The following is a 14,709-nucleotide window of genomic DNA, read 5'->3' on the forward strand; positions in this document are numbered from 1 at the left end:
TCCGATATTATTGAAACAGCATTTGGCTTTTTGTTCTTGAAGCTGAAATTTAGCTAGTGATGAGATCACGTATAGATACTGATAGGGTGCCCGTTGTGTAGGTATTAAGTGTGTGCCAGTTCTCCAGCGCCATCACTCATTAACAAACCCTGAACTAGTAGAAAGCTATCTTAAAGGACTAACTTGTTGTACATTTGAGCTATGGCTGTTTAGCATAAGCTAAATATGTTCTTTAGAAAAGACATTAAAGAAATTTACAAATATTTACCGGGAGATGTTTTGTAGCTGGGTTAAATATAACCAGATAGCATATATCATTCTGCTAGCATTCAGTGGCTGAGCTAAAAGCAGAGCTCAGAGGAGAGAAGTGAAAATAACTGACTTACAGTTCAGGCGCCAAACCAAAATGAAAAAGAAAAAAAGAATTTTAAAAATCACATTCTTTCCTCTCAGCTGGAAATGTTTTCAGTTTTGTATGGAAACGGTTAAATTTCTGTTCAAACATAAGATCCTATCTGGTGTTAAACAGAGCATTCTTTTTCCTCCAAGGGTACTTTGCTGGTTTTAATTTAAGTTGTCAAGCCCTCGGTACGGCCTGGTCCGTGTGTCAGGGTGGGAGGCAGAATCTGCCTTCCTTGGTGCCTCTTGTTTTTATAAGCAGGTGAGATAGGAAGAACAGCGCAGACCTTAAAAGTGAACTGGTGAAAGGAGAGAACATGAAGCGTGCTGTTGTAGGCTGCTTGACTGCACCTGGTGAAGGGAGATACTTTCATCACGTTCCCTATGGGCTAACACCCACCCCTGGTGGCAACCTCAGCAAAGACATGATGTGCCGCCTCAAATCCCAAAGTCTGCTCCTTTGGCAGGAAAACTGGGCCTGGTATTTGTGAAATGGTTTTACTGCCTTAACAGCCTGCAGTGGCCACCAGCTGCTGGGTGCAGGAAGATAGCAATCACAGTCCCCAAGAAGACACTCCGTCCCTTCATGGAGCACTGTAGGTGACTCAGGTAAGGAGGTCCCCTTTCACCCTTCCTGCATCAGAGAACGGTGGCACAGAGGCACAGTGAAAATTAATTCTGGAAGGCCAGGAAGTTAGTATATAAGCTCAGTTTGTAAAAGATGAACGTGAAAAAAAACTCAGCCAGGGAAATAGTATTTTATTTCGTACTTCAGTGGACAAATGGCATTCTTGGCAAATGGGCTTTTATAATTTCAATGCATTCTTTTCCTCGGAGTTTTTTATTTTTAGCAGTAGACCCTAGGAGAAATAATTGTTTAGGACAGACATGACTGACCAATGGCCAGCAACAGCTGCTTTCTTTCGCAGGGTTTCTTGCCTCTGATGAGAAATTGGTACAATGCTTGATGTCATTATTCTAGGAAATATCACCATCAAATGAGCAGGCCATTATTGAAAACTGAAGTAATTTATCAGAAGAAAGAAGTGGGGACTGTATTTCTGGGCCAGAATAAGAAGGCACTTTGTGTTCTGGAAATGGCAGAAATTTAGTAATTATTCACCACGTAGAGTGTACTGCTGGAACAGTAGTTTCAGTACACACTCATCCAGTGACTTGAGTGACAGACCTGTCTGTCCACATGTGGGGGTAATCAATGCAGACTTGTGTTGCTTAACTATTCACCCTGAATTCTTTTGCAGTCCATGAGAATAAATAGGCACGGTTAGGGTACAGTTCTCATCCCAGGGCACTGCAGGAGGCAAAATCCTTTACAAGTGTTTGTTTATCCCCAGTGCCTGTACAGGGAACTGAGCTGACCATCCTGGCAGCTAGCATCGCTGACATCTAGCAGTAAGCAAGATCAGTTGTACAGCATGATGGTGAAACGCTCACTTTGATGGTGTACATGTCTGTGGACCTTAGGGAGATGGGTTTTTTTGCGTCCTGTGTTAGGAGACAATAACTAGGTGAGTCTTAGATGTTGTTAATATTGACTTAGTTTAGAAAGTTCTCTGGATGTTACTTAGAATAAAATATTAAAAAATTAGCTTCAAGGCTCCTGACAATCTCTCATTATCACCCTAAGAAGGGAACGCTGTGGTGGGGATGGTGGGAGTAGGATTCTTGTGTATTTTCTTCTGAAGCAAGTGGTGGTGCTACATGTCAGAAATGGGGTATTTGATTAGAAGAAGTTGGGGCTTGGATGATTCTACCAGTTCCTGTCTCGTCCCCCCCAAACGAAACAAACATGCTGATTTCCCTGTATCTCACTGGCAACATGGTCTGTTTCATTTAGGAACTTTAAAAAGGATATAAGAGATCAATTTTACAAGGAACGGATGAGATGCAAATTAGCATTTCATTTGCATGAGAAGTAAGACGGAACACAAATTAAAGCATTTGAACTGACTGCATTCAATATCTTCATTTCAACCTTTGATGAGTTATTAATATCTAAGGATGCCATAAAACATGTCCTGTGGCTTTTTGTACTACTTACAACAAACTGCGTTTTAGGACTATGGCACTTTTCCATATTACCAGACAGACAGGTGCTTGGGAAAACATATGGGGCCAGATAATCCTTCAAGGGTGCTTACACAAAACTAAACCTTCAGAACTGCTCAGAATAGCTCCCACACAGAGGCTTGTGGCCAAATGTCAGACGAGCTCATTTTCCAAGGGCTGGATTATCTTTAAAAAGTCTGACTACCACTAAAATTAGTGCCTAAGGTCTTCTGCAAATACTGGCTCCCATGGCAGGGCTGTTCCACCTGCAAAGCCCTCTGGGGCTCCATGGGGCTATGTCAGAGGGAACAGAGATTATGACCCTCCCACCACATTTGTAAGACCATGAAAGGAGGTTTAAGCAGGAAGCTTTGCTAAAAGCTGAATAGCCTGGCTCTGACTTAGTGAATTATGCTTTAAACTAATGAACTTGGGGGGTAGGGTCCACAGCTGATACTTGTATATCCATAAGCAACAGGGTGGATGAGTGCACCTACCAGAGCAGTAAGAAATGCTCCCCAACCCTTTCCAAAGGCAAGAACCCTAAGTTCAGCCGCCTCAAGTGCATGTATACCAAGGTATGTAATCTGGGCAACAAGCAGGAGGAACTAGAGGTCCATGTCCAGTCTGAGAGATGTCATAGGAATCACAGAATCTTGGTGGGAAAACTCACATGATGGGAAGACCACAATGGTGGCTACAAACTCTTTCAGAAAGATAGGAAGGGAAGAAGAGGAGGTGGAGTTGCGCTTTATGTAAAAGAGAAATTTGAGTCTATAGAGAAGAGCTCTGGAGACCATGCCAGTTCTACTGAATGAATGCCTTTGGATCAAGATTAGAGGGATCATCACCAAGAGGGATCTTATGTTAGGTACCTGTTACTGACCTGCTAATCAGGATGATGAAGCTGACAAAACCTTACTTTGGCTGCTCAAGGAAGTCTTTGGCCAACAGAACCTGCTCCTCATAGGTGGCTTCAATTACGCAGACATTTGTTGGAAAAAAACCACAGTGGTGCACTGTGTCCATCAGGTTCCTGGAATGCGTTGTGGACTGCTTCCTGCTACAGATGCTGGACATGCCGACTAGGAGCAACACATTGCTCGATTTACTGCTCACAAACTGAGAAGACTTACTTGACAACATAACTACCAGTGGTAGCCTTGGATACAGTGACCACAACATTGAGGAATTTAAGATCCTCCTGAGCACACTGAAGACCAGTAGTAGGACAAAGACCCTGAATTTTGGAAGAGCCATCTTCAATATGCTTAGAGCCCAGCTGCGAGGGATTCCACAGGAAGCATCCATGGAGGTCAAAGGAGCTTGTGAGCGCTGCGAGTTATTCAAGAAGTGCCTGCTGAAAGCACAAGAATGGTCCATCCTCTACAAAGGGAAAGGAAGAAGGCTGAACAAATGACCACCCTGGCTTAACAATAGGCTTTTAGGTGTAATTAAAAGCAAAAAAGAAGCATACTGGCTATGGAAAGGCAGCCAAATACCCATTGGGGACTACAAGAACCTTGCTAGAGCATGCAGAGATGCAGTCAGGAAGGCTAAGGCTCAGCTAGAACTGAAATTGGCCAAAGATGTCAAGTACAACAAGAAAGGATTCTTCAGATTTGTGAGTATTAAGCAGAAGCACAGGAAAGACATAGGCCCATTGCTACAGGGTAGGGAAACTAGTCACTAACACTGCTGACAAGGTAGAGGTTCTCAATACCTTCTTTGCCTCTGTCTTTACTGGCGTAGCTGTACCCCAGATCACAAGATCAAGTAGCTACGACAACTCATGTGTTGACTGGTCAGTAGTGGAGGAAGGGCTGGTCTGCGGCCTCTTGCAAGGGCTCAACCCACGTGAATCCATGGGTCTGGTCAGAATCCACCCCAGGGTGTTAAGAGAAGTGGCTGACATTGTTGCAAGGTGACTGTCTATAATATTTGAAAGTCACGGAGATCAGGGGATGTCCCTGATGACTGGAAGAGGGAAAATGCCATACCCATTTACAGGAAGGGACCAAAAGAGGACCCAGGAAACTAGAGGCCCATTACTCTTACTTCATTCCCTGGGAAAGTGATGGAATGAGTCTTCCTGGAAACTATTAGAAACCAAAGGAAGCAGGTGATTGGGAAAAGCCAGCACAGATTTACCAAGGGCAAATCATGACAGACTAACATGATCACCTTCTACCACAAAATAACATCTTCTATTGATGTGGGGAGAGCAGTGGATGTTGTTTACTTGGGCTTCAGCAAAGCATTTGATACTGTTTCCCACAGCCTTCTCCTGGACAAACTGGCAAGATACAGATTGGATGGGTGGTCTGTGAGATGGGTGGGAAATTGGCTAACAGGCTGAACTCAAAGGTTGGTGATCAATGGTTTTTACTCAGATGGCCAGAAGTGCTGTAACTGTGGCAGCCACAGATGCAGAGCAGATTAAAAAGTTACTTGAAACCCTATAACTGAAAAACAATCGCTAATGAGTTTTTACAGGACATGCGGAAAACACTCTGCGAAGATCTGTACTTGACTCCCCTGAAAACATGCTTATCTGTTTTGTGGTTGGGCTGCACAGCTGATCAAGATCAGAGGAGAGAAAACCAGAGGAGTCTCTAAGCAATGTCCTGGGAACAAAATGATGCAGGCCAGGTTTCCAGAGCCCCATCTTTGCCAAATATATGCTAATACAAACCAAATTCAAACAGCGGTTTGTGCAAACAGTAGAGTTACTGTAATTGTGGCTTCTGTATGTTGGCTGAAGTACAGAGTCATAGAATCATGGAATTGTATGGGTTGGAAGGGACCTTTAAAGGTCATCTAGTCCAACCCCCCTGCAATGAGCAGGGACATCTTTAACTAGATCAGGTTGCTCAGAGCCCCATCCAACCTGACCTTGAACACTTCCAGGGATGGGGCATCTACAGCCTCTCTGAGCAACCTGTTCCAGTGTTTCACTATCCTCATTGTAAAAAATTTCTTCCATATATCTAGTCTAAATCTACCCTCTTTTAGTTTAAAACCATTACCCCTTGTCCTATCACAACAGGCTGTACTGTCTGTCCCATCTTTCTTAGAAGCCCCCTTTAAGTATTGAAAGGCCACAGTAAGGTGTCCCCGCAGCCTTCTTTTCTCAGGCTGAACAACCCCAACTCTCTCAGCCTTTCTTCACAGGAGAGGTGTTCCAGCCCCCTGATCATTTTTGTGTCCCTCCTCTGGACACGCTCCAACAGGTCCATGTCCTTCTTGTGCTGAGGGCTCCAGAGCTGGACGCAGTACTCCAGGTGGGGTCTCACCAGAGCAGAGTAGAGGGGCAGAATCACCTCCCTTGACCTGCTGGCCATGCTTCTGTTGATGCACCCCAGGATATGGGTGGCCTTCTGGGCTGTGAGTGCACATTGCCAGCTCATAGGTAGCAGCCTGTAGTTTGCATACAGGTGGCCAAAGACTGCAGAGGGCAAATTTACTGCTGAGGCAAATTCAGCAGTCAAGGGAGTTACATCAGATCTTAATGTGGCTTTTATTTTATATATACATTGAGCCATAAACATATGCACACACGGAGTAAGAGCTCTCTCCTTTCCATTGTTCATGATGTGCATGCAGCACAGCACTACAGCATGCCTGGTTTTGACTGCAGACTTGAGCAGCAACAAATGATGTAATTCCTAGCATCATCTCAGGTCTTGTTTAATGGAGAGCTTGTCAGTGACAAGCCACCAAGGAGCTGGCAGAAGCACGACTGCAGGTGACAGGGCCACAGCCCCCAGCCTCAGCATTTCTGCTCTGCTTTCTCTCCCTTGGTTTTCTATGAAGGCAAAGTGTGTTCATACCCTGGAAAACATGGGATTTGTGTTTATTGTGCCTGGATGACTTCAAGCTCAGAAATGCTCATTGCCAAACACAGTTGTTTTCTGGGAAGGGTGGGAAGGACACAGAGAGTCACTTGACCGGCCACTGGTGCTCACCACCGATTCTCCCTTCCCCTTGCAACCTTCACCTGGACGCCTCTGGGCTCTGAGCTCCCTGTAGTTGTGCTTTCTGCACACTCAAAAGCTCTGTCACCACCGTATATATGGCACAAAAACATGCACAGGGACACAATGACGAGATAAATCACTTTCTGTACCATCATCGCGTTTAGAATAAAGGGAGGAATAGACACAGGGCAAACTAATGTGAGATTTATGGACGGGAAGTCTTTCAGGAAGCAGCAGCAATTGAAGAAATTGCCCCAACAGGTTGGTGTTGGTTTGTGTCTGTTTTACACAGCCTTCCTGTATTACCATGGCTCTTGCCATTTTCCTCTGCAGCATGTGTTACAGATGGTTGCCAGACAGATGGCTGATCTGCTGCAAGAAAGCAAGTCCTACATGTTTTTGAAGGAAGGAAAAATCTATGGTACCAAAGTGATCGCAGCTAGCTGTGTACGTGTTTTCTTACTGCTCTGATCAGCTACCCTCACAGACTGTTGTCAGAGAGCAGAAAACAGAGGACCTGCTCCACTTTCACCCTGTGAAGATGTACGATCACATTGTGCCCACAGCGGGTGGGCTAACAGGACAGCTTGCATCCTCGGTCATCCCTAGAGGAGCAGAGTACCGTACTGCTTAGAGGATGACTTGCCTCAGCCCACAAGGACCAGCTGCTGAGAGGAAGACACAAGATATATAAAGCAAGTGGTCTGGAAGAGAAGAGGTACCAGTTAACTTAGCTAATACCTACTGCTCCCTCTGCCTGCACATTTATTCCGGAGGAACTCTCTTCTCTTTGCCATAATTTTGCAGTTTTCTGTTACCCTTCAGAAATCACGAGCTGTCCTTGCTTCTGGCTCAGTCTGTGAGGGAGGGATCCACTGAAAGCAGGCAAAACCTGCAGAGCAGCGAGCCTCCTCTTGAACCCAATGAAATACTCTATTACTACAAGAAAATACCTTCGGGGAAACTACTGCTTCATATTTGCTAGCTGAGACTTCCTTTGGTTCCCGTTTTATCACAACACAGATGAAGAGGCAGACTGCGTCTTGCAGGAGTCGTAAAAGCTCCTGCGCACTTTGGGTGCTAATTCCTGTAGGCACCATTCCTCTTTTGGAAACTTACCAACGACCATGGTGAAACTCTTCATAGGTACAAAATATTTGCCATTCTGGATCTTTATTTACTTTGTGGTAGCAGATTTCAAATGCTCCAGGAGGAAAAAAAAAAAGTAGTCCCAGATAGGATGCTCCATAGTAAGTTCTTACCATGGAGCATCCTATCTGGGACTACTTTTTTTTTTTTTTGACAATGGGATTTAAAGTAAAACTTGAATCATATTGCTAACAGAAGTGAAAATTTCTGAACTAGTTCTTTGAGTTAAAAAGAAACCCCTCTAACTAAGTAATATTAATCACCTCAAAAAGACAGCTCCAAGTCAGCTCATAAACTAAATATTAAACTTCCATTGTGTCCCAGTGCTTTAATCTTAGGGTCATCCTACATATTTCTTATCTATACTCACAGTACAGTTGGGCATGGCTTTGTCAGCAGCTGGAGGAGCTAGTCTTGACCTCAGTATTTTGAAATTCGTCAGTTCAGAGACATGTGCTGAGAATGAGTGTCTGGAGCACATATTTATCTGCAGATGGATCAGCGTGATATCCTTCCTGGGTCCTAAGGGTCCTGGAGAGGCACTACAAGGGTCTCTAGCTTCCTGGGAGCCAACCATATTATTTGCTCACTCAGACACCTAAATTTATAGCTTGGTATTTAGACTGATCACACATAGTATGACTGAGTTCATAAACTGAGTTCATAAACTAGGAATTATTACATCCTCATCCACCCATGTGAGTTTTTCCTTCTGTAAGAATCATCACGCAGAGAATATAGTTCATCAGTGAAGTAATCTAATTTTAATAGTTGTTCCTGTATATTAGGAATAGTCCTCATTGTATTTAACTGTTTATGAACAGAGCATGAGCACATACAATGGAGAAGATATTGACCACAGAGAGGTGAAAAGGAGTCTGCAGTGCAGGGCTATCGTGGTGAAAGGGGTCAATAACACGTAAGTTGTACAATCTCTGTTTTAAGTCATCCATGCTGTTCTTTCCCCTTGTGTGCACATAAGAAGAGGTGGAGCTCTGCCAAAACAATACTCTTTCACCACAGTAGTGACGTTTGTGCTTGCATTATAGCAATACCAAAGAAAAAGGTAATGGCTCTAGCAATAAATCAGAAACATACAATGAAGAGAAGAACCCCAACTCCGTAAACCTTTGCAACAAAGCTATAGTAACAACTCTTGTTAAACCCAAAGCTATACAATAATAAAAAGGCACTTACCACCATCCTGGTGTGAGAAACTCTGTGAAGGGAAAAAATAAGATGTTTGGTTAAACCTTTTATATTTTGGGTGTAATTTGCATGAAGTCTAGATTTTTATGCTAGGCTTCCTTTAATGGTCCTTTGTAATTTTTAAATGGGTAACTGGGAATGTGGCTCCTCAGGTTTAGGTGCCATTAGAGGCTGAGGGAGAGGGACATGGTGTAACTAAAAGGAGAACACTGCTGTTTGTTGCAGGCTGTAATGTTCAGAAGTAGCGTTTGTGGCGAATGCCACTATCTCTGGGTGCCACTGGGAGCAGGGAAGTTTGAGATGCCTTTCAGGATCCTGCTGACATCTTCCAGTGGGGCTGAAAGCTCACATTGTTTCCCTGCAGATAAGCTAGGGAGATAGTCTGTGAAATCCCTCTTCAAAAAAAGCCGGAGTAGGAAGAGGAAATCCAAATAACCCAACCAAAATAGATCTGACGCCTTATATCTTTCCTAAGTCTTGTTCATCCCAGTTTGAGCTACATGCTCTGTAACTGCCCTCAATCCTCCCATAAGTGCATGAATTGTAACTGCTGCTTTCAAACAGTGCTAAGAGTCTACCTTGGTTTCAATCTGTGCCCGAGTGTCTTTTTTTTTTTTTTAAATACCTTTTGCAAGTTGTCGAAGGATTTCTCAGTCTCCTTTAGTTTCTCCAAAATGATTTGTTCTTTGGCAGATATTTGGGATTCCTCACTTTCTAATTTCTGTATTTCTTGCTCCAGCCTGTGGAGGACATACAGACATGCACATACACACAAAAATAAAACATGTAAAAATTGTTTCAATGAGCCATAGTTTCCTAGGTATTAATTAGCATTTCAAATCTCATCAGGAACAACTTTCACTCTTATTATTCACAACTGCTTTCCTAGTGCATGAAGGGCACGTGAATTATTTGTAAAACAGATCTATTTAAAGAAAAACAGTAATTCTCTTATTATCCACTTCTGCAAAAACATGTACAGAGTAACTAAAAATATACCTCAGTATCCCTTCACCCCAATTCCTGTAACATCTCTCAGATATGCACTTTCATTTTAGAAATCACAGTATGGGATATACCCATAAATATGCAGTAATAGTTAGAGGAATAGATGTCTTCTAATGCTTCCCTCCTCCAGACAATGAAATTGGAAATAGTTGTTGGGAGCTGGCAGTCAACTAGTTGTGTTAGGAGTTTCTCTTGAACCAGTACTTTGCCCACGCCTGACAATAAGACTTTGGGATATCCATCTGTGCTTTCTACTGTTACTGCATGATACTGGGGACCCCAGAGGCTTCAGGTAATAAAATACACAGGCTGCTCAGAAAATAAACTTATTTTGCTAGGCAGTAAGCATTCAGCACTCTCGTTTCTCTTGTCGAGACCTAAAGGCGCTCACTCCTTAAGATGTGTTGATTGTGATTTGGGATACACTTTAATCAGGGTTAGATTCTCCATTACTTTAACTCAAACCTCCTTTTATTGACACGAGCTATGCAGGTGCAGAAATATTCCCTCTTTCTCTCTTGCTATTTTTATGTATACTACCATCTTGATTTTCTTACTTTTGACAAAAAAACCCCCCCAAAAACCAAACCCAACAAACCTGTAATATGAGCTAAGATGAACACTTTTGAACAGGGATAGTTACCTAAAACTTCCTTTGTCTACAGAAAGAGCTGTAGCTGCTCACAGCTTGTGGGACCATATTTCTTTGAATGTGACAGATCAGCATTGCCCAGTACTTTCGTCACCCACGGCTGCTTGCTCCTGTCTTCCTGCCACCACTTCTCAAGTGAAGGATCAGGGCACTGTTCCAAGCTAAAGGGACACATTTTTGCTCTTTCCCAGCCCCGCTCAGCACAAGACTTCATTAATGCTTGTTCGATCACAAGGCAGAGGGCAAGGAGAAGGTGACAGTGAGCAGGTAGGGAGGAGGGAGGGAAGGATTGCTCCTTTCAGGGGCTTGACATCTTGAGCTGCTTGTGAAATTCATGTGTCTAAATATAGATGCAAGGGTCTAACTTAAGGCACCCACCTGGGAAATTTTTCCCCACTTTCTAATTGTGCAAGGATGAAAGACGTGCGGCACTTGCTGATAATGCTTTTCATTAGAGAGAGGCAGAAGTGTCACACCCTCAAGTTGTTGCAGATGCAAAAAGGCAGATTTTGCTTTCCTGAAGTATGTGAATACTTAATAGTCTCAAATTCGTGGTAGTTTGTCAAACTGCCGTTTTTCTCTCTTAAAGGCAACCCCCTCATCTCCAAGTTGAAATGGCTTAATTGCAGTGATTTCAATATGAACTGTTAGAAAGTACTGCCCCAATCCACTTAATGTTTTCTCAAAATTAATATAAAAATTTTAAAAATGCAAAATATTTTGAAACAAAATATTTTGTTTTGCTGAAATGGAACAATTCGATACAAGATGAATTTTCTCCCTTATGTTGTGATTCAGGGAGAAAGCTTTCAAAAAATACTGTTTCATCTTGACTTTTCTTCCCAGGAAATACCTGGGAATTTAAAATACCTTCACTAGTGAAGTGAAAAAATAATTTGTCACTGAGGTCAGCCATTGCCATGCTCCTACTTAATGAATTTAGAAGTCAACAGGACGGTGGCTTCCTTTCCTTCCCTATGCCTGGGAACAATTAGTAGATCCACATACATTTATGCCTTGCTGATAAAGACATTTGCAATATTCTGCTGTGCTGTCTGGTGAAATTACGTTGTGGAGCTGGGTGAGTCGGGGTTTACTGGTATGTCTCTTTCCTTCCCAAGTGAATCACTAAGCAGCATTTTCAGAATATGTATTCTGTAGCCTGGTACATTTTGCTCACTACATGGGATGAGACTGGAAAGTGGGGATGCACAGAAATCTGCAACAACAAAATACAGGGGAAGAAAGAAGTCCTTTTTCTTTCAAATGAATTGGACGTTCATTGATAATTTATGGCAATGAAAACACTGTGAACATATGTGGTGTAAGGCAACTCATCTGATGTCAGTAAGGTTATAACAAGTGGACTCCTTGTAATTTGGTGTGATCATAAGTGCATCATATTTTTGTGCACCAGCTCAAAACTGTAGAAGGTTTGTCATGAATTATTTGGTCTTCCAGAGAAAGTTTGCTTCTAATGCATGCACATGTGCACTTGCACATGCACACCTAGCAACTGACTGGATTTATATTTTCTTACTTTCTGGCTACTTGCTCTTTTGTTTTTATTCATTTATGTGTCTTTTATCCTCCCCTCCTGGTTCACTTCCTCAGTTTCTGCTTCATTCATGCCAGCCTACCCCATTAAAATGAGTTTGGCAGATGCAACATTAGGTTACCCTATTTTGACAATGTCTTTTTTTTTTTTTTTTTCCTGAATACCTTTTTCAGTTCCTTTCAGAAGCGATATTAACAGCAACTTACTAAAGAGGAAAGGGATGGAGACAGAGCTGCCAGGATTTAGAAACATGGGTGAAGTTGGTAGAGACACAGATTTCCTATGTGACACTGACTAAGAATGCATACAAACTCATCCCATAGGTGTAAATTGCCCTTTTTCCACTGAAATCGGTACAGGTGGAATGATAATCTCCCAGGGTCTGTGTAGAATGGGTCTGAATTCCTAATCATGGCAGGAAAAATATGGATCATTCAGCCAGAATGTGCCCGTTACCTAGCACAAGGATCATATACCAAGCATTAGTATCCACAGGAGGTTGCTTTATAACTTGTTGCTCAATTTTATACCACTCTTGTCTGTACTCTCTAGGCTTAAAGGATGAGGTAATGCTGCTGAGGTACTGAGGTAACAGAAATACTCAAGAGAACAGTTTCCACATGAGCTATTGTATACGTTCATCAGTAAACCACCTAGGCACTACAGACCTCACTGGAAAATTTGGACCTAGAGTCTTCACCACTTCCTTTGGGCTGCCTTTTTGCGTAGGGGCCAGCAATGCAAAAATTAAAATCATAATGCAAAATAAATGTTGTTTTGCACCCTTTATTTTTTTAGTGAGCTTCATATCATCAGAATTGCTGAGTGATAAGGAGAACTGCCTGCTTTTTTAGTAACAAGATACAACAGAGACATGCAAATTTGGTCTGAAAAACGAAATGCACTAATATCACATCTGTTTTGAGCAACATGCTGTATAATGGCTCAAACAGTAATAAATCCATTCAGAGTGCACATGTACACGTACGTACATATACAAAGTGCTTCCTGTGTAAGCCTGTTAAATATTCAATAATGTCCTTTTCTTCTAGCCCAGTTTAAAAAGGATGTGCCTCAATTGTCATTTGACACCTGGCAAGGAAACCTTATAATTCCCTTGTTCCTGGCTTCTTAGCAGATTTCAGGCTGGTGTTTGAAAGATGGCCACAACAATAAAGCCAATTGAATAAACAACTACAATAGCTGGAGTGCTGTAGGGAAAAAATAAGAAAGAAAATGGAGATCCAGATGAGGCAGAAGTGGTGTAAGACAGAACGTTAGTATTGCTGCATATTGGCCCAAGCAGTTATCTGATCACTGGGATTTGCTAAACTGTTTATATAAGGAGAAAAAACAGGTCAGGGAGTCTGGAGTTGCTTTAGCATGGGCATGGTTTTTCAGTGGATGTACACAGAGCTCTATTTCCCCAAATATCGCAGAAACAAACAGGGACATTTCGCCGCTCAGAAGGCCAAGCCTGCCTTGCTGCTAGTCTGTCTGTCCTGCAGCTTTCTTTAATGGACGGCTGCCATAAGCACCTGAGGATGTAACAGGATTTTCAGGGGGGCTGAGAAGAGCTGCTCGTGTAAGCCAGGTGACTCTCCTGCTCACGTTAATGGTGCTGTCCTGCTATGAAGGGGAAGAAACCATGAACAGCAGAAGCGATGCTGTCTCTTGGACAGCATTTTGCTGTCATTTGGGGGCACCCTGATTCCTTGGTTAGTAAGATTACAGGCTTGTAGGATAATTCAGGCTGGAAGTAACCTCAGGAGGTCTCCAGCCCAACCTCCTGCTCAAAGAAGGGTCATCCATGAGATCAGACCAGGATGCTCATGGCTTCTTCCAACTGGGGCTTTAAACTCCCCAATGATGGGGGAAAAAAAAAAAAAAATTAAGGCTACTCGCAGGCTTTTGAATCTTTTATAGTCTGTAGCTATCAGATATTATGCCCTGCAAAATTCAGACCAGAACTGTTCAGTACTGCAGGGGAAGGGGATGCACCAGACTGCTAAAGGAATTCTGGTCTGTGTGTTTGGTGGGATTTCAACCCAACCAGACGGCCACACGAGTATAGGCAAGGTGGGCAGTGCAGTTTCTGAGAGGACTGGAGGCAGAAACAGCAAATGAATCCTCCTGCAGAGATGCTGGGATCAGGGACCAAAGGAGCTGTCAGGCAGCACATAAGACTTTAATTTAGGTGACAAAAAGGGAGTTAGGAAGGGAGATCTAAGAGGTGAAGAGACAGAAGGAGAGGTTTGGTACTGTGGTATGTGTACATGTGCATTTACATTTAGCACTCCGTACCCAGCAAATACTATGTTTGGATATAGGGCTCTATTTTGTGCTCCAGCCTGAAGGTGATGAATGCACTTTCTCTAGGTGAAGGATTTCATCTGTTTCCCATGCTAAGATGTTGAAACCCACTGACTTGGGGTGTCGTTTCCCTCTCTGCTGAAAGGCAGAGGCTGTTCTGGCACAAGGTGCCTTTAACCTCGACCCCAGGAGGGACCCGAGCAGGATTCTGCAGGGCACTCACACAGCTGGTGCAGAGTCACACTGCTTTGCAAACAGGAGCACACAAATCCCAAGTAAGCAGAACTATGCCTGAAGAAAACAGCCTCCTCTATGCAGCTAATTAACTCTGGCAGACACATGATTTCTAGAGATACCCGCATTTGGCTCAG

The 14,709-nt window shown here is 43.0% G+C and overlaps 1 protein-coding gene across 3 annotated transcripts in view; it reads right to left on the bottom strand.

The window, feature by feature from the left end:
- PALM2AKAP2 (PALM2 and AKAP2 fusion) overlaps positions 1-14,709 on the bottom strand; it is a 277,857-nt gene that overhangs the window by 155,106 nt on the left and 108,042 nt on the right. For all 3 annotated transcript variants that reach the window (XM_072860628.1, XM_072860627.1, XM_072860626.1), the window contains exons 4-5: positions 9,433-9,547; positions 8,796-8,817 (exon numbers count right to left, since the gene is read on the bottom strand). In XM_072860628.1, coding sequence (XP_072716729.1) covers positions 8,796-8,817; positions 9,433-9,547 — 137 coding nt within the window. The remainder of the gene's footprint in view (positions 1-8,795; positions 8,818-9,432; positions 9,548-14,709) is intronic.

Source organism: Ciconia boyciana, chromosome 4 (assembly GCF_034638445.1).
Source record: "Ciconia boyciana chromosome 4, ASM3463844v1, whole genome shotgun sequence".
NCBI classification, from domain to species: Eukaryota; Metazoa; Chordata; class Aves; order Ciconiiformes; family Ciconiidae; genus Ciconia; species Ciconia boyciana.